Source organism: Balaenoptera borealis, assembly GCF_965194805.1.
Source record: "Balaenoptera borealis genome assembly, chromosome: 13".
Taxonomy (NCBI): domain Eukaryota; kingdom Metazoa; phylum Chordata; class Mammalia; order Artiodactyla; family Balaenopteridae; genus Balaenoptera; species Balaenoptera borealis.
This window is the reverse complement of record NC_138870.1, coordinates 101954017-101981393: the sequence shown is the minus strand read 5'-3', so window position 1 is coordinate 101981393 and position 27377 is coordinate 101954017. Positions and strand designations below refer to the sequence as shown.

Sequence of the window (27377 nt, the reverse complement as noted above, 5' to 3'; positions counted from 1 at the left end):
CCATTCCTAATTCTGTGACTTGACAGGCCAGGCAAAGTCTCAGACCCAGATTCTGCGAAGCTCGACACTGGAGGGAAAATGAAGGGAAACTAGTGTGAGGGAGCGCAGGTGGTACAGTGGCTCAGCGCTGGGTGTGTTCACTGCCCCTTCATGACTCTGCTCCAGAACCGCTTCCAGGTGACACGAACACAAATGACTTATCACGGAAGGAAGACAACGCAATGGCACGATAAAGTAAGCCACACACGGGTTTCCAGGACTATCCGAGCTCTCAAGGGTACCGAGCGGTGCACTAAGACGGACCACGACATGCCCAGCAAGTCTTCCAAGGAGATGCCAGGCCTCCCCTCGGCCGTACTGAAATCCAGTCCAAAGGAATAATCGAAGTAAAAGGTCAATTCTTAGCTTACATAAAACACGGCTCTCGAATCAGCTAGGTCTCTATTGCCAAACTATCTCCATGTTCTATCATTTTTCCAGAATCATATTCCCCCCCCCAATTCTCTACCTAACATTTACTGCAAAGAAGGAAATATACAGAAAAATAAAGATTAAAAAGCCCATAATCCTACTACCTACAAGCAATGACTGTTAGCATTTGTAGAGTTCCCTCTAGACTTTTTCCTTTAAAATTTTTACATCATTTGAGACCATAGGTCATATCCTACTTTTTTCATGCATTTTAATAAAAACATTTCTCTTATGTTATTCAAAACTATTCCTAAATATAAATGTAATAGCAACATACATGAAAGTCTATCTTACTGATATGCTATCATTTACTTTACCTACCTCCCCAATGTAGGGCATTACTGTAACACTCTGACAACCATCTCTGTGCACAAAGTTTTCATCTATTTTGAAATTATTTATTTAGGAGAGATTTCTGACAAGCAGAATTGCTCAGTTAAAGAATATGAACTCTGTAAAATATCTCAGCACATTACCGCCAAACTGCTTTCCAGAAAAGTGGTCAGCAGAATACGTAAGTGCCTGCTTTGCATAGCCTAACCAGCACTAATTGAAAACCACCTTTTCACATGTATAATCTCTTTTTTTTCCCCCCTAAATTAGAATTAGGTCACCAAAAATAATTTTCCAGGGGAAGGAAACAAGGCTTAATCAGTCTATGAGCATCTTTAGATTTTAAAGCTAAACAGGGTCGTAAGAATATCCCCTGGAAATGTATACAGAACTCTGTGTAGGTGCCTGCGCACATTTCCCTCCCGCTCATGGGAAAGGGTTCAGAGAGCCCTTTAAACTCCCAAAGGTGTCTGTGACCTTTCCCCAAATGTTAAGAGACCAGTCTGTAGGCAAGGAAAGTGCTGTTCCCTGATGCCTGTCACCTGCCCAAGGCTGGTGCTCAGCCCTAACTCCTTCCCGCTGTGGAGTTACTATCTGAGTCATCAAAGGTCAGACTGTTTCATTTTTGTTTTTTTCTACTAGATATTTTCTAAGGAAAGGAATAAATATTGAGGTTTTCCACTATATTATATAATCCCCAGTATAAGCAACCTTGGGCCCCAGCCTGGAGATTTCAATGACTGACCTAACTATTCACCGATCCTCAGTTTTAACAGCTATGAAATAGGAAATCTTGCTAACTGACCGAGTTTTGAAAGCTTGGGAACCTCTCACAGGAAAGATGCTCCGGATTCAACCTCTGGAGTCACAGAGCTCAGGAGGCCGCAGACTTCCTTTCTCAACCTCCCACTGCAGGACGGAACTCAGGGTTCTTCCTGTTCAATCCTATATGTAAGGTTAATACGAGATGCTTACGGCTGACTAATCCAATTGCCCCCCAATCCTGCTCCCCCAAATAATCTACATCACTTGAAAATAGTTACTCCTTCCCACCTGGAAAGGAGTCTTTTACCTCATCCTGCTCTACAAAACATTTTAGAATTTTTTTTAAACAGTCACTGGTCAACCAATGACTTAAGAAATCACATGCCCCAAACTGTCACCGTTGTGAAGAACTTTTAAAAATCTCTCTCTAGTTCTTTCAATTATTGTTCAGCTGCTTTCGATGCTCCATGTATGTATGAAGATAGACACAAATGGAAAACCTCAACATTGAATTTACACATCTGCAAAAAAGTATGAACAAATTAAACTTTTCTGGGCTGGACTTAACTCCAAAATTAAGTGATTTCAAAGTTTTCCAAAAGAACAAGTTACCAGTATAAGTACTGAGCACTTATATAACAGGTGACAGCCTGCACTCCTGGGTGGTTTGCTGGCTTCAGCGCTCAAAACTCACTCTCCTCCTGAGCGTGATGAAGGCCTGGAGCCGGCTGCGCGGCGCTTCCAACAGAACCGCGCATGCTCCAAACTCAACAGGCAGGTGAGCCTCTAGACCTTAATACCGATGGGTGTCTTTAAGGATCAAAGTAGCCAACACAGAAAGTACCCAATTACATTAAATCTCAACACAATAACTATGTAATGATGAACTGCATAGCTGCCCATATTTAGACATTTACAGTTCATTATAACACTGCATGTTGAAAGACATTACCTCATTTCCTGTTCTTTCAGCAGCATAATTATCCGAGCCAAATCTCACAATGACTTAGAAAGTACCCCAAATCTCTCCTTGTTTTTAAACCAAGGGCCAAGCACGAGATCTCCCTCCAAAGCACTCAGTGCCCGATCCTAGAAGTTTCTGTAGGTGGGCAAGCCTCTGGGGTTCTGCTCCCATCCCCAACACCATTCCTCCAAGCCAGTCAGGTTCCAGACAACAGGAACAAAAGCCTTCAGAGACCTTTTAGACACTGCATCTTTTGGTTTCCTTGGTGATGGTGTCGTCACCACAGTTTGCAGGCCCAAAGCCAAGTCATCATGGCAACCCATTTTCTTTTTCAAGGACCTATCAGCATTTTCTGAAAGCAAAATCAGGCCCCAACACAGATTTGTATAAGCAGTTCCTGTCCTTTTTATTTAAAGCCATGAATAAAAGTCTGAATAGGATATTTTCTGCTTAAAATCTGAGATCATGAGTATTTTATGAACTTCAGAGTAGCCAGAGACTGCCTTATCCTTTGAATCCCTAGCGTCCAGCACTAAATAAATGTTCACCAAACTGAGTCTAATGCAAAACAGAATGAACTACAAACACCAAACTTGTTATTTACAGCTAGCAAAACAAAGTCCCGCTCCCCAGCTCCCTAACTCCACCGCGCCGGATTGTCAGTGACCTCCCCGCCCCCGCTCCATCGCGCCTCCTGGTCCCCTGGCCCTTGTGTAGTCAGTCCTGCTCTCACTGACTCCGGCCTTGGTCATATGACTTCTTTGGCCAATGGGATGTCGGCAAACAAGCAAGCAAGCATTTGATAAGCACGCTGACACTGGAGCCTGCCCTCTTGGAACTCAGCCTCCTAAAGCCCGGTCTAGCCTCCTGGACGGCCACCGATGGAGAGCACACCAGCTGACAACCCAGCACCATCCACTCGACAAGCACGCAAGGCTACGAGGGACCGCTCAACGCCCGGCAAGCAGGCAGATAACCACAACTGCGTGAGCGACCCCAGCCAGGCCAGCCGGAGTCCTGCTGAACCAGGCCCACGTGCTGATCTACAGAACTGGCCGTTCTTTGAAGCACTCATTACCGTTCTACACAGCCAGAAAGAGCAGAGGGATGGGAAAAAAGACAAAAGTGTCAAGACCAAAAAAAAAAAAAGCACAGATCAATGAGTGAAAGGGTCCATAAAGTTTTGAGGGGGAGGGAGAAAATATTCGTCAATAACAGTATTTTAGGGACTTCCCTGGTGGTCCAGTGGGTAAGACTCCATGCTGCCAACGCAGGGGGCCCGGGTTCGATCCCTGGTTGGGGAACTAGATCCCACGTGCATGCCGCAACTAAGAGTTCGCATGCCACAACGAAGATCCCCCATGCCAAAACTAAGACCCAGTGCAGCCAAATAAATAAATAAATATTTTTTAAAAAAGAATAGTATTTTATTACAAGTAGCATAATAAAAAACTTAAAACGAATCACTTTCTATTATAAATTACACCTTCACTTAAGTACAAACCCTGAATTAGAAGTTTCCAGTCTGTGGGACCCTGAAAAATATTCTTAAGAAAACTTCTTAACTTCTTCCTATAAATAATCACATGGGTTTTGAGTGGTATAAAAGAGCATGGAGATGACAACTCCCAAGTTGTACAGCCCCAGATTACAATGAAGGAAGAGGGGCCTACAGTAGACATACGCTCAAAATATATTCCTTACACAGGGACATCGCAAATGTTCATGAAAATTTCCAAATGCTCGCTTTGAACTCACTTAAACCCAATCCATAGTGATGGAATAAGATCCCCCAGAATTTGTGGAAAAAGTCAGGTCACTGTGACTACAAATGACTTGATTAATGTAAAGGCCTGGCAACACAGCTAGCTCTGGTATTACCACTCTGCTACTGTTACAGAAGTAACCCACACTAAGAAATGATTTATAAATCTGCTACTCACAGGAGACAGGAGACCTGAAATATTAATACTAGTGTTAAATGTAATCCCTGTAGCCAGTGTGGTTCCTAAGGACTGGAATGTCCTTAAATGAGGCCAAACCAATTGCCCTGCAACTACACCCAGGCAGGTGTGGAGGCCTCCGGCCATAAAGCAAGCTCTTCCCGGCTCCATCAGCACATCGCAGAGGAGTGCCTGGGGCCATAGCTCACCGACACTGACACACCTGGTCCTTAACATCATCCTCCTTGCCCTTCACACTAACTTGATTCCCTCAAACTGCCTTTTTCATGGCAATCTGGTTCCCCATGTTGACTTGGGAGGGGGGGGGCCACAGAAGCAGAAATCATTGGGCAACAAGAGGAAGTTTTCAAGTACATTTGACAGACTTCTAACCACTAATGAATCATCTGGGATCTGGTTGGTAGAGGTATTTCTGGCGAGTTTGGTTAGCATAAGTAGGTTCACCTGAGCTGAAAACAAGGTGCAAATGGACAAAACTTAAGCTTCCAGAACTGCAAAGGAGAGGCTTGCCCTGAAACCACAACACCTGGGGCTCTGGTGGAGCAAACACAGGATCTGGAGACAGGAGACACCACCATATCCCCAGCCCCGAGATCGCTCTGAACCTCAGTTTCCGAATCTGTCAAATGGGAATGCCACCATCCACATCACTGACTGTTGTGAAGATTTTGAGTGAGTCCAATATCTGAAAGGCACTTAACCTTAAGATGTTTATCTATTACTATAAACCACCTCAGCAGCCAGCTGCTCTCCCTCAGCAACAGGAAGCTTTCGGTTCAACACTACTTCTCCACAATGACATATTCATTTAACCTGGATTCTGGTAAAACTTAACCCAGTCATTACTAGTAAGAGATCTTCAGGATGAATTGTTTTCTTCAAGTTACAGGAAATACAAAACCTTAATTTGAAAACATGCTACTTAACGAATCACTTTCTATTCAGTCAAAATAAACTGCAGGGGGAAAAAATCCTTATTTTGTAATGATCAAAATGTGTTCCTTTGCTTCTTGAAACCAGTGCCTCCAAACAGAGTTGCTTGGGCACATAAGCTCAAACCAAGAAAACAACAAAACCCGCCACTAGTAAAAAATTTAAAGGCCACAATTTAGTTCAAAAAGCAACATTAATTACTGACGCTTTCTACGCCCCTATTAGATTCAAGGGCAAACACTAAGCACTTTACATGCATTCTCATGTAAAGCTCTCAACAACCCTGTGACGTGGCTCTTATTATTACCTCTCACCTGGCCAACGCTGACATTAAACCCTTTTAAGAGGCCAACCACCATGCTAAATGGAGTCTTGCACGTTTTCTCCAATCATCAGTGCAGCTCAGGAGGGCAAGCAAATATACCTGACATTTTACTAGGAACACTGCCAACATGTGAAGTGGTTACTGGTTAATAGTTTGTCCATCAGATATGACATGCTGCACAACTCAAATAGACACGTTACTTAACAATAAGCCAATAATGGCTTATTAAAATGCACCAATGCAGAGGCCAAATGCTGAAGCACCAGCATTTATCCATCCCAAGAGGAATAAGAGATGTTCTAGAAAGTAAACCTCCAGTGAAATCTAAAATTATAGAATTTTAGAGCTGGAGGGATCTTAAAGGTTCTGCGATGTCAAATACCCTAAATAACAGGTGTGAAAATTGAGACTGAGAGGCAGTGACTTGGTCAAGGTCCCCTAGGGAGTCTGGGGACAAGCTATAAACTCATTCCTGGCTTATGTCCCATAATCTTGCCACTATCCCGGGCACCAGCTGGTCCACTGTGACCCCAAAACTTCATGTAAGGTACTCATTTGTACCTCTTTTTACGACCTATCTTTACAAATACCAAGCCACACAGTTTGGCTGATCTGCAGGTTCACCTGCTTCCTTGCTCCATTCATTTTCCAGAAATGCTAAGAGAAACAGCCAGCATTAGGAAGATACTAGAGGCAGCAAGAAGAAGCCTCGGGCAAAACAACTAGCTCACAAGAGCTTTCTGTTTGCTCCCGGCTGGCAGCTTATCACACAGCTGTCCTGTTAACTTTAGCAGGGAACAGATAAGGAGGGCTCAGCTGGGAAACAAAGCCACCACTGGAGAGGACTTCATTCTCCTGGGAAACAGACCTTGAGGCTCTTTGAGGGAGGAAGTAGGATCCCGCAGAAAGAGTCCAGGCTTAGAAGTTAAATAACCGAGTTATCAGCTGTACTACTTAATATGGGGTTGAGTTACTCCGTCTCTCTGAGCTGTATTTCCTTCATCTGTAAAAAAGGAATAATATCGTACATCTCAAGGTTGCTGCAAACACTAAAAGGGGTAACACTTAAAACAGCAGAGCCCACGACAGTGCGATCCCCACTACACCATATGCACGCGATGGGTATCCTTCCTGGATTTAATCAATTGAAATTAAATAAAATTTAAAATTCAGTTCCTCGGTCACACTGGTCACGTTTTAAATGCTTGACAGCCACACGTGTCGAGTGAACTGGACAGCACAGATCGAGAACACTTTCATCACCACAGAAAGTTCTACTGTACAGCGTCACTGTACCGGGCGAGTCTCCCTGCCCCTCACCCAAGTCCAGACCTCAGCAAACAAAAGTCCTGTGGATTTATTCTCAATCGATCTCTAATCCCTACCCTCTGCCATGCCTTGCAGTCCTCACAACTTGTCTGGACTGACAGCCAGCCTGCTTCCGGTTTCAGCCCCTCTGGTCCCACACTGTCTCCAAAGTGACGTTTCTGACACAACACATCTGAACTCGTCTCTCCTTCAAGGGCTTTCCAGTTCCTTCAGGACCCCCAAGCCCAGCCTCCAAACACTCCGTGATCTGGTTCTACTTCTGAGACCCAGCCTCTCCTCTCCCTGCCCACTGTGCCTGCCACATGTGCACCTCCGGGGTGGATGCTGGGCTCACTCTGATACACAGTCACCCTGATGAAGCCCTAGGTGACCTATGGGCAAAAGACCAAAACCTCCCCTAAAAGGACTAACAAGTTCCCAGCGTCAGTCCCCAGGCAGAAGACGGTGGGCTGAGACAAGAAAGAGCTGGAAAGGTCTTTTGGGTCTAGACTTTAAGAAGCTTAGCCATGCTTGAGGAAGCCGAGGTCCCCGCTGGCACCACCCTGGTCCAGGTCACCTCCACCTCTCATGTGGTCTTGCTTCCTCCAAACAATTCTCCCACACCAGACCCAGCAATTGTTCAAAAACACAAAATCCCTCTTCACTCCCCTCCTCAAACCCCTCGATGGCCCCCCACTCCCTTCAAATACCAAATCCTCCACCGGGCTTCAGGAGCTCCTCTTGCTTTGGTCCTGACTACCCTGGCCCAGCCAGCCCGTTCTTGCCACTCCACGCCTGAAACCCCGCCCTCTGCCAAGCTTCCCAGTTTCCCCCATTCTGGTCTCCTCTATCCGGAACACCTCCCTCACTCCTCTCCACTGACCAACGCCCACCTTTCTTCAGCTGGGAGCTGGACCATCACTCACTCAGGGGGATGGGAGAAGCAGTAATTCAAGAAAGGGCCAAGGGCCTGGTGGGCCTCAAGGAACAAAGCTGGATCCTTCCCACTTAGGATTCCCTCTAATAGCCCCTGAGGACCTTGCTCATTAAGGAGGTATTACATCTCCAGCCACCCCCCGCCCCAGGATGAATCTATGCTCCAGCCCACCTCTTGGTTTCCAAAATCTCATGTGCTTTGTGGCACGCCTCTCCTTTTCACATACTGTCCCTTTGCCTGGAGTGACCCTGGCAAACTTCTTGATTTCAACCTTCAAGAATCAGCTCACCTATTACCTGTCACTTTTCCTCCCCTCCAAGAAGCCCTCCATAACACCCCTTCCTGAGAATCTGACCCTCACCCCAGCTAAGTTCAAGGCCATATAAAAACTACCTATGTGCTTAATTACCCCCCTCCACCGTGGCCCTGAGAGCAGGGGCTGTGTCGTCTCTGGCTCCAGTGCCAATTCCTGGAAACAGTCTTTTGGGTCTAGACTTGAAGAAGCTTAGCCGTGCTTGAAGAAGCCACGGTCCTCACTGCCACCACCCTGGGTCGAGGTCACCTCCACCTCTCATGTGGTCTTTCTTCCTCCAAACAATTCTCTCCCACCACAGCCATTTAAAGAAAAAAAAAAAAATTAGCTCCATGAATGACAACATCAGGAGACAAGCTCAAAGCGTCCTGGTCCGCCCCGAGCCCCTCACCTACGTAGCTGGGCCACCCTGCACCACATCGGATCTGTTTTCTAGGCGCTTCTGTGGAGCCATGAGTCTCACCGCAGAGCATGAAAATTAAACCCTGTCCTGCTCTGGCCTCAATGCAACAGTAAACACGACGCCACGGCCCGCGCTGAGATCACACCCCCTACCTGGTTACAAAGAGTCATCAGGTGACTCATATGCCTCTACTTCTTTTATATTATCAAGAATTCACAAACCCCCAGGAGCACTTTCACGGACGCCCCATTGGTCCACGGACCTCAGGTTTGAGAAACCCAGCCTCGAGACCAGCGAGGAGAGGGAGCCAAACGGCAACAGAACCTCAGGGCAGGTGGTAGAGGGCAGGGCAGACGCCGAGGGTGGGGACGGCGGCCCAGGGAGCCGGGGGAGATGGCGCGGAAGGCCTCGCGGCCCAGCGGGGTTCTGAGGGGACCCGGGGATGGGAAAGTCAGGGACGGTCTCGGGGGTCCTGAGGGAATCTTGGGGGGTTTCTGGAACCGAGGATCCTAAGGGGTCCCGGGGCCCTGAAACGGCGGGAGGGCCTCAGGGGGTCTCGGGGTCTAGGGGAAATCCTGGGTTTGGGGGCTCGAGAGTCCTGAAGGTGTAGGGGCCAGAGGTGGCCGGGGACTCCGAAAGGGTCTCGGGGGCTGGGGCTCCCGAGGGCGGGTGAGACGGGGGTCTTGGGAACCGAGCTCTGTCGGGGTCCTTGAGGCGGCCGTGGATCCCGAGAGAGGCCGGGGGTCTTGAGGGGCTCTCCATCCGGCACCGCCGGGCCTCCCCAACCAGCCAGCTCACCCGCGACGCCGCCGAGACGCTGGTCGGAGCTAGCGCTCCCGCCGCCTCCTCCCGCTCAGCGGTCCAAGTCTCCGGGGGCTCCGGGAGGCCGCGCGCCCCTCGCGCTGGGCGGGGCCGGGCGGAAGTCGGTCTGCGGGTGGGAAGACGGCGCGCGCACCCGGAGCCGGAGCCGGAGCCGGAGCCGGAGCCGGAGCCGGAGCCGGAGCCGGAGCAGACGACGCGCAACCCCCAGCCGCGACTCCCACGGAGGCCGGCCGCGGCGTTACGGCGAAACCTTGCCTCGTGCGCCCGCCCTCGCCCCGCGGAGGTCCCGCCCCAAAACCAACGGCTCCCGAGCCGCTGGCCCCGCCCTCCCCCGAGGCCCCGCCCCATCTCCGGCGCAGGCGCGGTCGAGTGCGCGGAGGGCTCTCGCTGGGCCGAGACTTCGTCCGCGCTCCGCCTGCAGCTGCTCACAGCGCGTTCTCAGCTTCATCTGCAAAATGGGCGCACTTTGCAGGGACATGGAGACCATTATTAAGTGCAATCGGAGGCGCCTCTCTGCAGCCAGGCTCTGCATCACACTCATGCACAGCTTCTATTCTCCAACCCGAGTTGGGTCCAGACCCGGGCCAATGTCGGGTCTCCACACACGCCCTGCTTGCCAAAGACCCTGCGGACCTAAAATCGCCAGTCCCCTCCCCCAGCCCCGCGTTCTTTTCTTTCAGAGTTCTTACCACTCTGAAATTACGTATACTTGTTATTTTTCTCTCCCCAGCTCCCCTGGAGAGCCGGGACCTTGTCCGCCGTGTCCATCCCTGGGTACCCAGAAGCTAAAACGGGGCTGGGCACACGATCGGTGCCCAAATGTGAATGAGTGAGTGTCCACCCGTGCTCTCCCCTCATCAAGAAATACTCTCACCCGGAAGCTGAGAATGGGACCAGCTTGGGTTCGGATCCCGTGAGTCCCTGTGACCACACGCCCGTCCGTGTCCCAGGTTCCGCGTCTGTAAAACCTGTGATGCTAGTGCGCGCCTCCTGGGGTGGTTGAGAGAACCAAATGAGATCGCGCATAGATGGGCTCGGCACAGAGGTACGCAGCTGGTTTAGTGTCCCCTAGTGATCTTATTATTCTGGTGGCCCCCTCCTCCCATTGTCTGCCTCTGGAAGCCCTTCCCTTCCCTGAAGAAAACCTAACCGGATCAAAAGCCGCTTCCTCTTGCCAGCTTTCCCGTCCTTCCTGAGTCCGCCCTCCCTGCCCTGCCCTGCCAGCCAGAGTTAATGGCTATTTCCTCTCTCCTCAGCACCTCCCCCCATCCCCCACCCACCCCCCCGCGGGTTTTAAAGTTGGCTAACAAACCCCACCCCACCCCCAGCCTACAGGGAGCCTCCCATTCGTGAGGGAAGTCGTGCTTGTAAGTTTCAAAAGCCTGTGAACTTTGGGGCCCCAGAGCCCCGAACACCGTGGGGGCCAGTGAGTCAGGGGTGAAGGAGGAGCAGAGGTGGGCTTCCTATGTGGTGCCAGGCACTTGCCTGTGTTCCTTTAGTTCTCGGAACAAGGTGAGGAAGTCGCCATCGTTATTATTCCAGATGGGGAAGCTGAGGCACATTTAACCACCACTGCCTGCAGCTCCTAATGCCCTGTACCCAGGGTCGGAACACAGTGCAATTCAATTCCTGAGCACCTGTGCTGAGTGCTGGGCACCTGTGTTACCCGAAAACCGGGTTCACCTCTTGGTGAATGTGGAGCCAAAAGACACAACTAAGCCAAAAAGCGTGCGAAGGGACTTCCCTGGTGGTCCAGTGGCTAAGACGCTGCGCTCCCAATGCAAGGGGCCTGGGTTCCATCCCTAGTCAGGGAACTAGATCCCGCATGCAGCAACTAAATATCCCACAGGCTGAAACTTAAAAAAAAAAAAAAAAAAATCCCACATGCTGCAGCTAAGACCTGGCACAGCCAAATAAATAAATAAATATTTTTTAAAAAGAAAAAGCAGAAGGAAGGATTTATTATTACTTGCAGCAAGTAAGGAGAACACTGGGGATCTTTCCCAAAGCAGTGTATCCCCAGACCACAAAATTGGGAAAGTTTTAAGCTAAGGGTGGGGAATTCCCTGGTGGTCCAGTGGTTAGGACTCCGTGCTTTCACTAACGAGGGCCCGGGTTGGGAACTAAGACCCCACAAGCCACGTGGCACGGCCAAAAAGAAATAATAAACTAAAGACGCATGCATGTTCACGAAGGGGCTTGAGCAGAGGAGAGTTCTGCATAGAATTGGGGCAAAGGTCGACAGAGTCCAAGCTTTAGTTGATTGAAGTCAGAAGGGTCAACGTCATCTTTCTGTCCTCCACTTGGATGGGGGCCTTAGTTCCTGCAGAACTCAAAGACTGTATTGGATTAGGATGTATATCTCTTGAGGAGGAACTTGGACTCTGTTTTATCACTGACTATTGTTTCTTGACTGCTTTTACTTTGTTCCTGCATTCCCTCACTTCTCTTAATATCATTAATTACTGAGACCTGTTCAAGGGCAAGCACTATGGCCAAGCTGACATCCCAAAATGGCTTAGGCCAAAAATAGCTTCTCTTATGTCAAGAAAGCCATGCCTGGTTCTCTTTCTCTGGGGACCCCCTAACCTATCTGCTTACACCTGGACCTGTAGGAGACAGCCCCTGCCCTCAAGGGCCCCAGGCCCCAGCGTGGACCTTGATAAACAGAACCCTGTGGGCTCGGTGCTGTCAGAGGTCAGACCCAAGGCGCAGCGGGGCCCCGGGCAGGGTGTGCCAGGATGGTGGAGCTGGAGTAATCAGTTCAGCTCTAGGCGAGGTGCAGGCTGGAAGTCTCGGCCCCTCCACCCAAAAGCTCAGCCAGGCAGCCTTACAAGGACAAAGCCAGCAGAAGGGACACCTTGGGAACAATGCCTTCCCCTCCCCTCCCCCATATCCAAGAGAGACACAGCTTCTCTCAAGCTGTGGAAAATTACTGGGAGGCACTGCCACCTGGCCGCGTTGCACACTCTCAGAGCAGATAAGGCAGTGGCGGGGCAGGTAGACAAGGAGCCGGCATGGTGCTGGGGTGCGGGCGTATGTCACACAGTGTGGGCCCTGCAGGGTGTAGGAGTCCGCATCCCAGCCTCCACCCCACGGGTGTGAGCACGTCTCATTCAGCGTGTACTGAACACAGGAGTGAATATGTGTATGCGTGAACCCACAAGGCTCGTTCCCCAGACAGACCCCACTCACTTCTGTGCAGAAGTTGCTCTCGTGGATATGCTTTTGTGTGTTTAACTACTGTTTATTGAGCACCTACCACGTGCCACGTGCTAAACGCTCCATATGCATCTTACCACACCTGTCAGTCGTCCTGTGCGGTAGGTATTATTATTCCCCTTTAACAGACTGAAAAGCAGACACTGAGGACTTAACGGTAACCAGGCCAAGCTGGAAGGTGGGCATCTGCTTGGAACCGCTGCAGGACATGCCTGGCTACAGAAAGGGTGTGGTGTTGGCAGAATGGAGAAAAGGGACAGAGTCACAGGCGGGGCCCCGGGAGAGGGAAAAGACATCAGGGATGAGCTGACAATCCTTCCATCCCAGAAAGGAAGTTGTTGCTCTGTTGCCACGGAAAGACCCACATCATAACACAAAGATGCCCTGCACGGGTGTAAAGCCCTGATGTATGCATATGGTATACCTCTGGACCACACCCTACGTAGATAACACACACACACTACGCCCCCGTGTGGCTTGTGGGATTTTAGTTCCCGGAGCACGGGTGGAACCGGAGCTGTCGGCAGCAAAAGCGCGGAGTCCTAACCACTGGACCGCCAGGGAATTCCCCTACGCCCCCCCCCACATCAATTTCCTGTAGAAACTCCTGGTGCTGTACCTGTGCCTGGGCAGGCTGGCAGGTAGGACTGTGACGCCAGTGCTGGGCAGCCCGTGGGGGGTGGGTAGCTAGCAGGACGGCTTTGCTGGCAGGAGAAGGGAGGAGGGAAGCTTGGAGAAGTCTCTCTGGCCCTCCTCCGCTGTTCCGTCTGCCCCCCACCCGGGCCCCAGCTCAGGCCTCCTCACCCCTGGCCTGGAAGTTTGCAACAAGCCACACTGAGGTCTCGGCTCACCAATCCAGGCCCCTTCTCCCCAGCAGCCGTGATAAGGCCAGGGGGACCAGCATGAATACCTCCTAGGAGCTGAGGACACAGCAGGAGAACAGCCCCTGCCCTCGTGGAGCTGACGGTGTAGAAGGGAAATGGGCAATGTACACATGTGTCACGTGCCTAGGCCCATGCTCCGCAGTAAGAGAAGCCACCGCGATGAGCAGCCCACACACTGCAAGGAAAAGTAGCTCCCGCTCGCCACAACTAGAGAAAGCCCGTGCACAGCAGTGAAGATCTAATGCAGCCAAAAATAAATTAATTAATTAATTTTTAAAAACATAACCATTATTAAAATTTATAAAGAAAAAGAAACACGTGTCAGGGCGTGGGGAGGCTATAAAGAAAATGGCAGCTGGGTCAGGGACAGACACCACTATGAAAATAAAAGGGCAAAACACAGCCTGGGAGCAATTTGCAAACACATATCTGACTAAGGACCCAATCTAAAATATACTAAGAACTTATGACTCAACAATAAACGAACAACCCAGTTTTTAAAAACTGAGCAAAAGATTTGAACACGTTTCATCAAGGAAAATATATGAACGGCAAATAAGGACCTGAAAAGATGTTCAACATTATTATGGGGAAATGCAAATCAAAACCATTACACACCACCAGAATGGCCAGCATTTAAAAGCCTGACCATACCAAGTGTTGCAGAAGATGTGGAGGAACTGGAACTCTCACACTGTTAGTAGGAATGTGAAGGCATACAACAACTGCACACCTATCAGAATGGCTAAAATAAAAAATAGTGTTGTACTTCCCCGGTGGCACACTGGTTAAGAATCTGCCTGCCAATGCAGGGGACACGGGTTCGAGTCCTGGTCCGGGAAGATCCCACATGCCATGGAGCAACTAAGCCTGTGCGCCACAGCTACTGAGCCTGCGCTCTAGAGGCCGTGAGCCACAACTACTGAAGCCCGCGCGCCTAGAGCCCATGCTCCGCAACAAGAGAAGCCACCACAATGAGAAGCCCGAGCACCGCAATGAAGAGTAGCCCCCACTTGCTGCAACTAGAGAAAGCCTGCGTGCAGCAACAAAGACCCAACACAGCCAAAAATAAATTAAAAAAAAAAAAAAAGTAAACGTACACTTCCCATGCAACCCAGCAATAGCACTCAGGTATTCGTCCCAGAAAAATTAAAATTATGTTCATGTAAAAACCTTACATAAATGTTCATAGCAGCTGTATTCATAACAGCTAAAAACTGAAAACAGCTCAAATGTCCTTCAGTGGGAGAACAGATACACAAACTGTGGTCCATTTACATCACGGGACACTTACTCAGCAATAAAAAGGAATGCAGTGTTGATACCTGCAACAACTTGGATGGGCCCCAAGGGAATTACGCTGCTGGAAAAAAAAAAAAACTCAAAAGGTTATATGTTGAGAAAAGTTGAGAAAAATCACCTCCTCCTCCAGGAAGCCCTCCTGGCTATGCCAGCCCTGGTTGGGTGGGGAGAGTAATCCTATCTCTGATTCTTACAGCACTTCTAGACTGACCTGTGTGTCGAAGGCCAGACCATGCTCTGTCCAGGGCTCTGCTCTGACAATTCCTCTGTGCATTTCTATTCTGACCGGAAGGGTGGCTCCGAGTTTTCCTAAGCCTGGGGCTCAGGGTTTGGTTGGATTTAACTGAATGACATCACCTCGTGATTGATTAGATCTCAGAAAAAATCACCTATTTTGGAGCAACCTTCACAAGCATTCTGACTCTCTTTGCACAGATGAGGTCAGAGGAGCCCAGAGAGGGTACTTCCTTGCCCCAAGTCACACAGCATGTCTACAGTGATCAGCTCATTGATGAACCATGATTGAGATGGGAGAGAAGGTGAAGCAGCATCTGTGTGGAGGTGGAAAGCTCAGCTCTGAAGGCCCTGCCAGCTCAGTCATGGGAGGAGAGGATCCTTCAGAATCTGAGAAGTGAGCTAGAAAAATTGCTTCTGTGGGTATTTATAATTAGAAGTTTCTGTGAAGCTTGAGTCCAGCCCAGAATCCATGAGCCAAGCCCAGCCTCTCCCACCCACCCCCGCCCACCAGCTTGGGTTATTCTGCAGACTGGAGAGAACTGGCTGGAAGCTGGCCAAGGCTTGGCTTCTGCCTTCGAATCCAAGCTCACCCCCCAACCCCATGCTGCCCAAAGATGAAGGTTTACCCTCCTCTCCCCTGTGCTGCACAGAAGGGGCCTGAATGCCATTCCAAAGGGGCCAAAGGCCTCCTGCCTTGTCAGCTATGGCCCCCTCTGGTGCATCTGGACATGTCTCAGCATCCGTGATCTGGTGTCCTGAGAGCACCCCATCAGCCTGCTGGGGCTCTTCCTCACAGCTGTCAGGTAGCGTTCTTGCTTTAACCAACCCTGCTCTGACAAACCTCTTTTTTTTTTTTTTTGGTCGCACCACTTGGCATGTGGGATTTTAGTTCCACAGCCAGGGATCAAACCTGCGCCCCCTGCACTGGAAGCACGGAGTCTTAACCATTGGACCGCCAGGGAAGTCCCCTGACAAACCTCTTCTTCTTTCAGTGATGGGAAGTGGGACTGACTTGTTTTGCACATCCCAGAAAGGAAAGCAGTCTTGCTACCTGGCTCAGAAGACAGAATTGAGTTATCTGTGTGGAGACTCACAGACCCAGGACTGGGAGAGCCCGTCTGCCCCCCAAGAGGACTTGGTGCCCCTCCCCTGTGTCCTGCAGCCTCTTTTGCCTGTCTGTAGTGGGGTCCTCAGAGAAAGCTGTGAAGGGACCCGGAAGTGCATGGCCCTGAAATTAACTGAGGTATCAGCCCATTTTACAGATGAGGAAACTGAGCCCCAAAGAGAAAGAGCTGACTACAGGGTTGGTGGGGGGGACAGGACGAGCTGCCAGCAGAGCCGTAACCTGGGCCCAGATCAGCTTCTGGTACCTCACAGCCAGCAAACCCCAAAACAGCATCTAATAATCCCTAAAGCTCACGCGAAGCCCTCAGGGGAGGTGCTGATTTCCCATCTTCCGGAGGAGCCTGAGACTCAGACAACCCCGGTGCCCTAACAGCCCTGATTTCCTTACCCTCTCCACCTTCGCTTTGACTGAAAATTAGCCCCCTGCCCCCACCCTCCAGAGAAACAATGCAAACCCTCAAAATGACGACTCATTCATTCATTCAACATCTCACTCATTCATTCTGTAAGTCTTTATTGAACTCAAAATCTTGGGAAGATTTTATTAAGTGCTTTCCTGCAGTTGGACCAACAGGCCCCGTGTTCGCCTTGGTTGGGGTCAGGGTGTGAACATGGCCCCCCGCAGACCCCTGAGCAAGCCCCTCGGGGAGACTGTGGCCGCCCAGAAGTGGCATCCGGGCTCAGTCCTGGAGCTTGCTGGCATACACCTCGGCCCTGTCCAGGGGCGGCCCCCGGTTTACAGATGTGTACGAGGGCTCCGAGGTCCCCAGGGACTTGGGGATGGCCTCCTGCGTGATCTGGGAGTCGTGGGCTGTTTCCCCGTCAGCACTGCCCATGTCCCTGACGGAGGAGATGAACAGAGCCGGGGTTAGGGGCGCAGAGCAAACCCCAACCCCTCAGCTGGTCAGGGACCTTTCTACTTAGACATTGCTTTCACGGAGGTCACCTTAGGCCTTCATTCAATAGACCAATCTTTCCAGAGCACTTACTGTGTGCCAGGTCCTGGGATAAGAAAAGTGTCACTCTTTTGGAATTGTGTGAACAATTTACAGGTCTTACCATGAGCTGGACAAATGTCCCCAAAGAGCTAAGATTGTATGGGGAGACAGACCACAGCACACAATGATCAGACAGAGTGGATGAGTCCACTGGAGGGCTTCCTGGAGGAGGGGGCAGTTAATCTGGCCTTAAAGGAGGAGAATGGAGGCACAGAAAGGTATTCCAGGCATTTGATAGGAAGGACTAGGGAGTGTCTGGGGCAAGAGTGCAAAGTTGGGTGCAGCTGGAGCTGGGGTGGGGATGGTAGGAGGGACGAATGGAAGAGCCAGGCTAAAGTCAGATAACAGGACCTTGGTGCCAGATTAGGGTGCTGCCCAAAGGGAGGGAGGGACATCACCACATCTAGACTGCTCCCAGGTCTGGCCAGACAGACCAGTCTCTTGGTGGCTAATCTCATCTATTATCTGTGTTTTTAACTTAAATGTCAGAGGGCAATCTGATTTCCAAGTTCACTGCCTCCTCCCTACTCCATCCTTCACCCACCCCACGTCTCCTCCTTCCTGGCTAATCTCTACCTTTCCACGTAATTTCACCTACTCCAAGGAGCTTTTCCATCCGCTGCACCCGCGCTGGGACAGGCACCCCCACCCCGCCCCCCATCTTTAAAGCCGCCTGGGTCTCCTGCCTCTCTTGCTGAGATGCACACTGCATGTGAGTTTTCAATTCATCCCAGTCCTGATAAAAATTTGTTCCTGCTGTTCCTTCCTCCAGGAAGCCCACCCTGATGCTCCAGGTAGGATCTGCCCTGCCCTCTTCTGGATTATCATGGCACCCGCACCTGCGGCTGCCTTGATTCACCCCCTGCTCCATCCTCCCAGGATTAGTGGATTCCTGTCTTCCCACAAGGCAGCCCCATTAGCTGCTCCAGACACCCCATGGGACACCTCCAGTCCTGATCTAAATAGACGCACATCAGAGTTGGTAGTGGCGTCAGGAGACTCAGAAGCTCTGGTCCAGCTCTGTTTTACCTGGGGGTGTGACCCTGGGCCACCCTTCCCCCCTCAGGCCTCAGTTTCCCCATCTGTACTGCAAGCGAGTGAATTATAATGACAACAGAAGCTAATACCCATTTAGTACCTGGGTACTGCCCTGAGGACTCTATAGGGAATATTTCACTTAACCCTCGCAACTCCATGGGGCAGATAATATTGATTAGAATCTCCATGTTCCAGAAGAGGAAACTGAGGCATAGAAGGATAAGATACTGGCCCAAGACACACAGCTGTGTGAGAGCTCAGATCTGCCCACAAAGCCCCAGTGCTCAGCAATCCCCTACCCAGCTGAAGACTTGACCTTGGACACCCCAGGACCCTGCTCCCCTCTCACTAGACCCCACCCCACCCAGGGTGGAAGGCAGCTCTCTTGCTCCCGGGCTCCCCCCACCTCAGAAGACCCTCCTGGTGGAGTGTGTCCCCAAGCCCTGCCCGCGCCCCCCCAACTGGCGGGAACTCACGCGAGGCTGAGGACAATGGCGCCAGCAAAGCCAATGAGCAAGAAGAAGGGCAGGGAGCCCAGGATGGACGAGATGACGATCATGCCCCCGCTCCGCCGGCCCGGCCACGTGTCGATCGCCGAGTATGGAGCGACTGTGGGATGCAGGCTCGTTACTCTCCAGATGCTGCACCCCCCAGCCTCCTCCCAGGGACGCACAGGGAAGCCTTCCCTGCCCTGGAAGCCTAAAATCTCAGGGGTGAAGCAAGGACCCAGGTCAGTGCCTCTCCCTGGGTTTCAGGTGTAATTATCTGACTTGCTACCACATCCCACTCCCCAACTTTCTCTTGCGTGTGTCTGCTCTCACCCTCTTCTAACCATCTTTTTGCATAATTTTGAATTATGAACTGACTCAAGTCTTCCGGTGAGACGGATGGGATACAGATTATAAACAAAATAAAGGTGGAGCAAAGGTCCCCAGTCTAACGGAGTCAGGGGGACTGTGCCCTCCCTCTGCTCTGGCCAGTGTCACCCTTTTGGAACTAAGTGGACAAGCCATTTATAGGTCCTACTGTGAGCTGGCTTTTCGTCCAGTGTCTTCTGTAAATCCCATGAGACCCCCGTTCTGCAGATTGCTCCCTGCAGCTCAGGGAGATTGAGTTCCTGTTCAAGGGCACTCAGACTCCAGCCTCAAGCCTGTAGGTCTGTCTCCCTGCCCCAAGAGAGCTGGGCCTGGTACTTTTATCTGGATTACCCGAAGGAACCCTGCTGGAGGAGCAGAGCAAGGATTCTTCTTCCCACTTTTCAGATGGGAAAACTGAGGTCCCACCCAGCAGTGAGGCTCAGATGCTGGGCTTGAACTTGGGACTCTTGGCCCCAGGGCAGTGCTGTTTCAGTGGGACCACAAAGCATGGGCGTGCCATGGGTGAGCGGGGACAGAGGGTAGGAAGGAGCCCCCAGCCACATGCACGCCTGCCCAGCTACACCCTCACTAGCCGTGTGACCTCAGGCAACCTCACAGAGCCCTAACTGGCCCATAAGATTACCATGGGTGGCAGGGGAATTGTTTTTTTTTTGGCTGTGCCTGCAGCTTGTGGGATCTTAGCCCCCCGACCAGGGATCGAACCCAGGACAGCTGAAGTGAAAGTGCGGAGTCTGGACTGCCAGGGAATTCCCAGGGAGTTCTAAAGTTAGGGTCACAGGTTGTCAAAGTTACCGTAGGAAATCTCTTCTGTCGCCCCTAAGGTTCAGCAGACATGATTTGGTGTGTATAAACCTGGGATCTGTGTTGAGAACTCAGATGGAGGCTTGAGGGGGACAGGGCAGGACCACCGGCAGATGCCTGGGCCTGCAAGACCCCCCATTTCAGAAAAACCATAGGAGAATGGCACTCCTGCTGCCGCCAGGGCTCATGCCCCTGTGGCTAAGATGCCTCTGGAACCACCCTACAGGATAATGATGTTGTCCTTGTGAGGGCTCAACAAAGGGGCTCGTTAGGGTCTAAATGCAGGATAAACGCTGAGCCCTTTGGAGGCAAATGCACCATCAGGGCTGGAAATGCCGGCTGACTCTGTCTTCAGTTACACCATCCACAGCCAGCCCAAACACCTGCAAATCCTCCACCGGCCTCTGTCATGACACCTGGTCCTCGAGGGAGGGAGGATGAAGTCTTGGGTTAAACTATTTTAAGATGCATTTTCCTCATAACCCAATAACCTGCCTGTATCTGGGGAGACTTTTCCAAGTGACAGCATGTGTCTGCTTCCCTGGGTTCCCTTGAGGACCACTCCCAGCTCACCTCCACCACTTACGTCGGTTGGTGCGGATGGGGTCCGACCACAGGGTCTGGTCCTGTACCAAGCCTGTGGACATATTGACCAGGACGTACTTGAATCTGGAAGGAAATGGAGCAGGGATGACTTCCTTCCATCCTGTGAGCCTCAGCCACAGGGAGGGGGAGGGACTGGGGCAGAGCTGGGACTCGTAGGAGATGGAGATCTAGGTGGCCCCAGTGGGTGGGGTGGGGGTGGGGGGCTCTGGCAACAGGATGCTGCTGGACTTCGCATTAGCAGCACCTTTGCCAGGTGTTTCCACAGCTCAGATGCCACCTCATCCACAAAGCCGTCGGAGCCTAGGCTCTCCCTCTGGGAGCCCCTCTGTTTCTCTGCCGTATATATTGTGCACGTAGCAGATTTGTTGAGTATTGACCCATCTGTCCTTCTTGCATTTTTGCCTTCCTCTATTCCCAGCCTGGTCCTCGGTCTCACAAAAGAGACTTAAAAAAAAGGAATAATATCCATTTGCAACCCCGATGCCCTGTGATAAAGGCTAACTTTATATCCAGAAAATCCCAATCAAGTGTTACAAAACATAAAGGAAGATCAGGTGACACAGTACAGAATACCTATGGCCTACTTTAGGTCTTCTTCACCCTCAGTTAAAAATGATGGATGTTCTGAGATCAAAGAAATCAACAGCCTCTAGTCTGACACACAAAAAAATGAAGACCCTTAAAATCTTTGTAGCATCCAGTGTTTTGCTTAATCCCTGCTTCTCTAGGTTTGAAGATGAGAATTCCAGAGGCTGGGATGTGTGCCCTGTGTCCCCTAGGTAGGGTGGGCTCAAGTAGGAGGGAGAGGTTTTCCCATGTTAAGAACAAGGTCAGAGGTAAGGGTTGAGGGTGGGGAAGAGGACAGCCAGGACTCAGGTCCTGCCCAGTGGCCGAGGCCAGAGGAGGGGTGAGCCCTGTGAGAGGATGGAGGTAAGGGATGGCCTGGGCCCCAGATGTGGCCTAGAGGGTACAGAGGCCCCAACCTAGGCGTCTCCATGGTAACAGGGGTGAGTGTAATCAAGGCTTGGCGCTGGGTGAGACGCCTGGCCCTGGGTCAGGGCTGAGCCCCCAGCTCGGCACAGAGCAGATGCTCAGGAAATACGCGTGGAAATGAACCAGGGAGCTGCTCTGCGGTGCACTGCAGGAAGGCGGGAGAAGTCTTTGCGCTGAGCCCCAGCTTTTCTCGAGGTGACCCCCTTCCCTCTCTGGACCACAGCTCCTTCCCTGTCAAACGAACTGCCACATGGGTGATGGGCCAGGACCAGGTGCATAACTTGTAGGGCCCAGTGCAAAAAGGAAAATGCGGCCCCTAGTTTAAAAGTTAAAAATTTCAAGATGGCAATGGCAGAGCATTAAGCCAAGAGGGGGTCCTTCTGAGCGCAGGGCCCTGTGCACGGTCACGAGCCCAGGAAGCCAGGAATCCTTTATGGCACCCGGGACGGTCCTGGCATGTGGTAGGCTCCAGAGAAATGTGGGTTCTCACACTTCACCGGCTCTACGTCGCCCCACGTCGGGGCTGGGGCACACCTGCCCCCCTCCCGCAGCCATTCACACCCACCTGTATTCCGTGGCTGCTGACAGGGGTGGGTTGCAGAGGCCCCAGAAGTTGGGGTCAGACAGGCAGGTCCCATTGGTGCCCACCCTGACCAGGTAAGCGTTCAGGATCTCCGAGGCCCGGGACACATCCCTGACAGCATCCAAGCTGGGCAGGTCGCTGCAGGGGGTCAGGTCAAAGGCCGCCGCCTTGTAGGGGCCTGTCCTCCCTCCCTCTGTTTGCTGGAACGTCGAGCTGAGAGGTGCCTTGGTGCTGTCCTGCACAGAGGCGTTCCTGAAGCTGGCTGTAGAGGCAGTGCCGGGAGTGAGGTTCCTGGCCACCCCAGCTTAGTCACTCACTCAGTCATTCAACAAACGTCCTCTCTGCATCCTCTCTGCGCCAGCGCTCTACTGGGCCCTGGGGTCTCTTCCTTACTTGCTGGGTGATCTTGGACCACTCACTTTACCTCTCTGGACCCTCTGTGAAATGGGAGGAAAACACCTCGCCGTGCCTGCAGATTGGGATTGGGCACAGGTAGGCAGTCAATACTTGTTTGCTGAAAGAATAAAATGATGACCCCACAGGAGCTGCTGTAAATGGCTGCTGGCTGGAAACGTAAGAGGTTGTCATCGGGTCCCTACTCTCAGATCCCAGGGTTGCTGCCAGTGAACAGGTCAGGGCTGGCCCAGAGCCCTCAAGTCCAAATGCGTGGCCTCCATCCCAAACACCGATCTGGAACTACCGCGGGAAGCCTTGGGCAGGACTTGAGCTTGAGGACCAGAGAATCTGATTTGCTCTCCAGCTCCGGGAGCTCCCATGAGTTACTCAGCCTCTCTGAGCCCCGATTATTTGCCCCTGTGATGAGCATCCTAACGGCTACCTTGCAGGCAGGTTGTAACTATTAGCTCTAAGGTGTGCGAAGCACGAAGCACAATGTAAGTACTCAGTGATTGATGCTGTTATTATTTCCCCCACTAGACTGGATGTCCCTCCAGGGCAGATGCACGTCTGTGACCGCAAGCACCCAGCCCAGGGCTGGCACAGAGCGGGCACCAGTGCATGTCAGTGAGGTGCATGGGGTGGTTTAATTGCAGGGATGGAGCACCCCTCTACCTGTCTCCTTCCCTCCTGCCTGCAGACAGGTCAAAGCCCCTTTCAGAGCAGCCCAGAGGAAGCAGGACCCTTACCCGAGTCGACCAGGACATAGAGGTAGACCTCGTAGGTGCCATGGAGGGCCGCTGAGCTGTCAAACATGCAGAGAGGCTTTTCCAAGGCCACAGTGGTGAGTGTGGGGTTGCTGGTGGCAAAGGTCACACTAGCCAGCTGGGGCTGGAGGTTCACACCTGGAGGAGCAATGAGGCCAGGAGCTGACCCCCAGCAGAACTGTCCACACCCACGGGCACCCTCTGCGCACGTGCACGCGCACGCACATACACACACACACACACACACACACACCCCTCTGCAGTTACTGAACATCTGCGGTGAGCCAGGCACTGGGTTTCACTCTCCCTGTGGGCCATCTCAGGAACTTGTCTCAGACACGGGCAGCATTCCCGTCCCCACCCAGCCATCCTGACCAGAACCAGGAAATCCAGCTGAACTACTTCTCTCTCACTACTTCTCTCTCGCTCCCCCCAACAGACATTCAGTCACCGAGAACCCCATTGCCCCGCCTATGCATCTCTCCACCCCGTCAGCCCGGTCTGAGTCCACCCTCTTCACCTGGACCCTAGTAAACAGCCCTCCCCCATCGTCTGCGCTCTATCGTGCAAATCTGACAGCGTCCCTCTCCTGCTGGGCCCCTTCCTGGCTCCCCACTGCCCTCCAACACGGTCCAGCCTCTCTGGAGGGGCAGTGAGGTCCTGAAGCTCTGGGCCTTGCCTCGTGGGTCTCCAGCCTCCCCTCCATGCACACCCCCTGACCTCATGCTCCGGTCACACCGATGGACAATGGGTGGGAGGTTCCCAGGATAGACAATGCCACCGCCCTCCTCCCTGAACTTGCCCATGCTGCCCCTTCACCTGAAATATCCCTCCGTGTCCCGAGTCCAAGCGTCACCATGAGTCTAGTCCAGTCCCTTCTCTGCTCTCCCACAGTCCCCTGTGTGCTTGTCTCTTGCAGCACCCAACACAGAGCCCTCGAATCCCCATCAGAGGAAGCTTATTAATCAACGTTGGCTATTATTATTAATATCTGGGTCCCCAGAGCCTGCACAGGGCCTGGCACAGAGCAGGCATCTGTGCCCATTCCTGGAGGGAATAAGTTCCCATCCCTGATGCCACTTCCCATCCAGGCTCCTCTGGGGACCCTTCAGGAGGATCAGGGTGCAGGACACGCCCCGGGACACAGCTGCCCGCCCTCCCCGGGCCCAGCCCCCTCCTCTCATCCGCCGTTTACCTGAGCCAAGTCGCAGGCAGCCGAGGGCCAGCAGGATCCAGAGCGGAGGCATCGCCCGAGAGAAGCTGCGACAGGGCGGGCGGTCCAGGGGGAGAGCGTGCACCGCGCCTCTCCCGCCGCGCGCACCTGTCGGCCCTGGGCCCCGGGCGCGCCCCGCCCCCGCCCGAGTCAGCCAATCTTCGGCCTCCTCGCAGAATATTTGCATAAACCCCGCCCCGGGCTTCCCCGGACCGCGAGGTGCTCAGGGCACAAATCCATCCCCGTCGGACCTTCCCCGTCCCCTGACCGAAGCTCCTATTGTGTGCCGAGGCTGGAGCGGCGCTTTCAGGGCGTCTCTCGCCTAATGACACCTTGGGGGCAAACCACTCCCTCTTTGAGCCTTAGTTTCCACACTGTAAAGTGAGGACGCTGATTCCTTTATGGAATTCTATTTATGGAAACCCTACTATGTGCCACTCACTGGGCTCTTGTGAAGATGAAACGGGTTAACGGGTGAAAGTGGTGTCATGGAAAACCTCGAAGTCCTGGGTCTGTGACCTGTCTGGAGACCTCTGGTGTGGCCCTTTAGTTCACAGGTGCAAGGCCAAGGCCCCGGGAGGCCAGGGACTCGCCAAGGCTGCAGGTGGGCTCCGGGGCTGGTGGAGCGCAGGACTGCTGCCCACCAGCCCAGGGCTGTTTCAAAAGGGATGGATCAGGGTTTCAAGGCGTGCTTCCTGGGGGAGCTTTTGAAAATAGTGTTGGGGTCTTCACCTGGACCAGATGGTTCCCTCCAGCATCAGGAAGCGTGCACATCTCCAAATACACCTTAGATTTTACATTTAAAAAATAAAAGTAAAAGGATGGGATTTTTTAAAAACTGGAGCCCAACAGTAACTAGTGAATCTGTGTATGACATTGATGGTGTAAAACCACTTGAAGAAAAGGGCTGTACCTGAGGGGCTTTGGAACAGGCTTGCCTGCCTGTGCTCCCTTGGTGGAGAATCCTCTAAGGACAAAGAGACCCTGGTCCTCACTGGTGAGGCAGTGGTGACGGTGGGAGACAGAGCAGCTGGGAAGCAACTTTGGGGCACCCTAGGACTGGTGCTGTCAGCACCCAGCTTCCCTCCATAGGATGAAGGGGATTTGGAGTGGGGGAAGGGGGAGTATTTTCAGTTAGCAATATTATTATGAAAAAGTAACAAAACGACTCCCAAGCTCTGTCTACTGAGAGGACATAGAAGGGATGACAGCCTGTTGCAAGGAGCTCACTTAGCACTCTTGGACCCGAAACGTCATCCGCCAGCAAACCGCACCAGGGCCCCTGGAGAGATGGCGACTCCAGGGCTGGGACAGGGAAAGTTCAGAGGAGCCTAGAAAGTAAAGAAGCTCTCGAAGAACGATGGCACAGAAGGGGCTTGAAAGGGCTCCCAATGGTCAGATTGGGGAAAATTTGAGCACAAAATAAATAACCAAAGTAACATATTTAGCCCATTGGATAAAATCCAAATCCATGAGTCAATACTGATACTTTTTTAAAATATTTATTTATTTATTTATTTGGCTGAGCCAGGCCTTAGTTGCAACATGTGGGATCTTCGATCTTCGTTGTGGCATGTGGGCTCTTAGTTGCGGCATGCGTGTGGGATCTAGTTCCCTGACCAGGGATCGAACCCAGACCCCCTGCATCGGGAGCACAGAATCTTAGCCACTGGACCACCAGGGAAGTCCCAATACTGATACTTTAAAAAACATTTTATAAGAGAAGGGAAAATTCTTCTTTAAAGAAGAACACCAACGAATAAATGTAGAGAGAATGACAAAACCAAAAATCACTCTTTTACAACCATCCTGGTAATAACTGATTCGAGAAGGAATCATCTCAGAAGATGTTAAAATTATAGGGTCAAATATTTTTAGGGAACAAGATACACAGAAATCTGGAGACACCAACTTAATGATATAGTCAAATCTGATGTCACCAATAATGGGACGGACTGACCTCACGTGCTTCCCGGCATCATGGCTCTGGGAAGGGCTCAGCATCATCTATGGATTTCCTGGCCAAAAAGTCTAACCGGAATCTAATCAACAGCAAACAAACAGACACATTCAAACTGAGGGATCTTCTGCAAACCAGCTGGCCTGGATGCTCTTAAAATGTTACTGTCAAAAAAGGCAAAAGCAAAAACAAAACAACAAAACAAAAGGCTGAGAATCGCTGTGGACTGAAGGAGACATAACAACTATTGTATAAAGGCACTGAGTGACCCTTGATGAATTCTTGGGTAAAAACAAAGAAGCTCTAATGAACACTGTGGTAGTTAGCATGACAAAGAGAGAAATTTGAATTACGGAATGTGCGTTGGATAATAATATTGATTAGACACTAAACTTCCTGAGTGTGACCACATTATTGTGGTTCTGTAGAGGGAGATGCATGCTGGACTATTGTGGGTGAGGCGTCATGATATCTGAAACTCACACACGTATTTAAGGAGAGAAACAGGGAGAAAATAAGAGACAAAGCAAATGTAGCATAATGTTAACAATTGGTAAGTATGAATGTTCACCGTACTCTTCTTGAAACGTTCCTATAGATTTGAAATTTTTCAAAGTAAAAGCGTTGGGAGAAAAAGATTTTATCCTCAGCCACAAACGCACTGATCCCCTCCCAGGGCCTCAGTTTCCCCTCTGTAAAATGGGGCGGGGGTTTGATGGCCTCTCAGCTCTGACCTGCCAAGAGTGGAAGAACAGATCCTTATCTGCAGGGAACAGAAAATGCCCCGAGATAAGGAACTCTTGAGCAAGGGGTGGGGTTTTCCTCCAGGAATTTTT

General features: G+C 51.5%; 2 protein-coding genes and 2 long non-coding RNA genes across 18 annotated transcripts in view; 2 read left to right on the top strand and 2 right to left on the bottom strand.

The window, feature by feature from the left end:
- Window positions 1-9859, bottom strand: part of FAM118A (family with sequence similarity 118 member A) — a 31112-nt gene extending 21253 nt beyond the window's left edge. For 3 of the 12 annotated variants that reach the window (XM_082350849.1, XM_082350851.1, XM_082350858.1), the window contains exons 1-2: window positions 9515-9638; window positions 1610-1749 (exon numbers count right to left, since the gene is read on the bottom strand). The gene's annotated coding sequence lies outside the window, so the exon portion shown is untranslated. Of the gene's footprint in view, window positions 1-1609; window positions 1750-9514 lie in introns of all 12 variants that reach the window. The other 9 variants (XR_014233416.1, XM_082350848.1, XM_082350852.1 and 6 more) reach the window with 6 other exon arrangements.
- The window catches only part of LOC309608668, a 314353-nt gene that overhangs the window by 199604 nt on the left and 87372 nt on the right, over window positions 1-27377 (top strand). The window lies entirely within an intron of this gene.
- LOC309608661 lies at window positions 3229-16717 on the top strand. 2 transcript variants are annotated; one of them, XR_014233046.1, is made up of 3 exons: window positions 3229-8983; window positions 10269-15577; window positions 16073-16717. It is a non-coding gene; the product is annotated as an uncharacterized lncRNA (long non-coding RNA). The 2 variants fall into 2 exon arrangements; XR_014233047.1 differs by lacking the exon at window positions 3229-8983 and having other exon boundaries at window positions 9913-10583; window positions 15382-15577.
- Window positions 16806-25154, bottom strand: UPK3A (uroplakin 3A). 3 transcript variants are annotated; one of them, XM_082350875.1, is made up of 6 exons: window positions 24564-24852; window positions 23351-23530; window positions 22188-22467; window positions 20610-20692; window positions 18821-18953; window positions 16806-17148 (listed from the first exon to the last, which is right to left on the bottom strand). In XM_082350875.1, the coding sequence occupies exons 1-6, from the start codon at window positions 24766-24768 to the stop codon at window positions 16989-16991; spliced, it is 1041 nt and encodes a 346-aa protein (XP_082207001.1). In that variant the 5' UTR covers window positions 24769-24852; the 3' UTR covers window positions 16806-16988. The 3 variants fall into 3 exon arrangements, with proteins under 3 accessions (XP_082207001.1, XP_082207002.1, XP_082207003.1); XM_082350876.1 differs by having other exon boundaries at window positions 23351-23506; window positions 24564-24847; XM_082350877.1 differs by having other exon boundaries at window positions 17047-17148; window positions 20597-20692; window positions 24564-25154.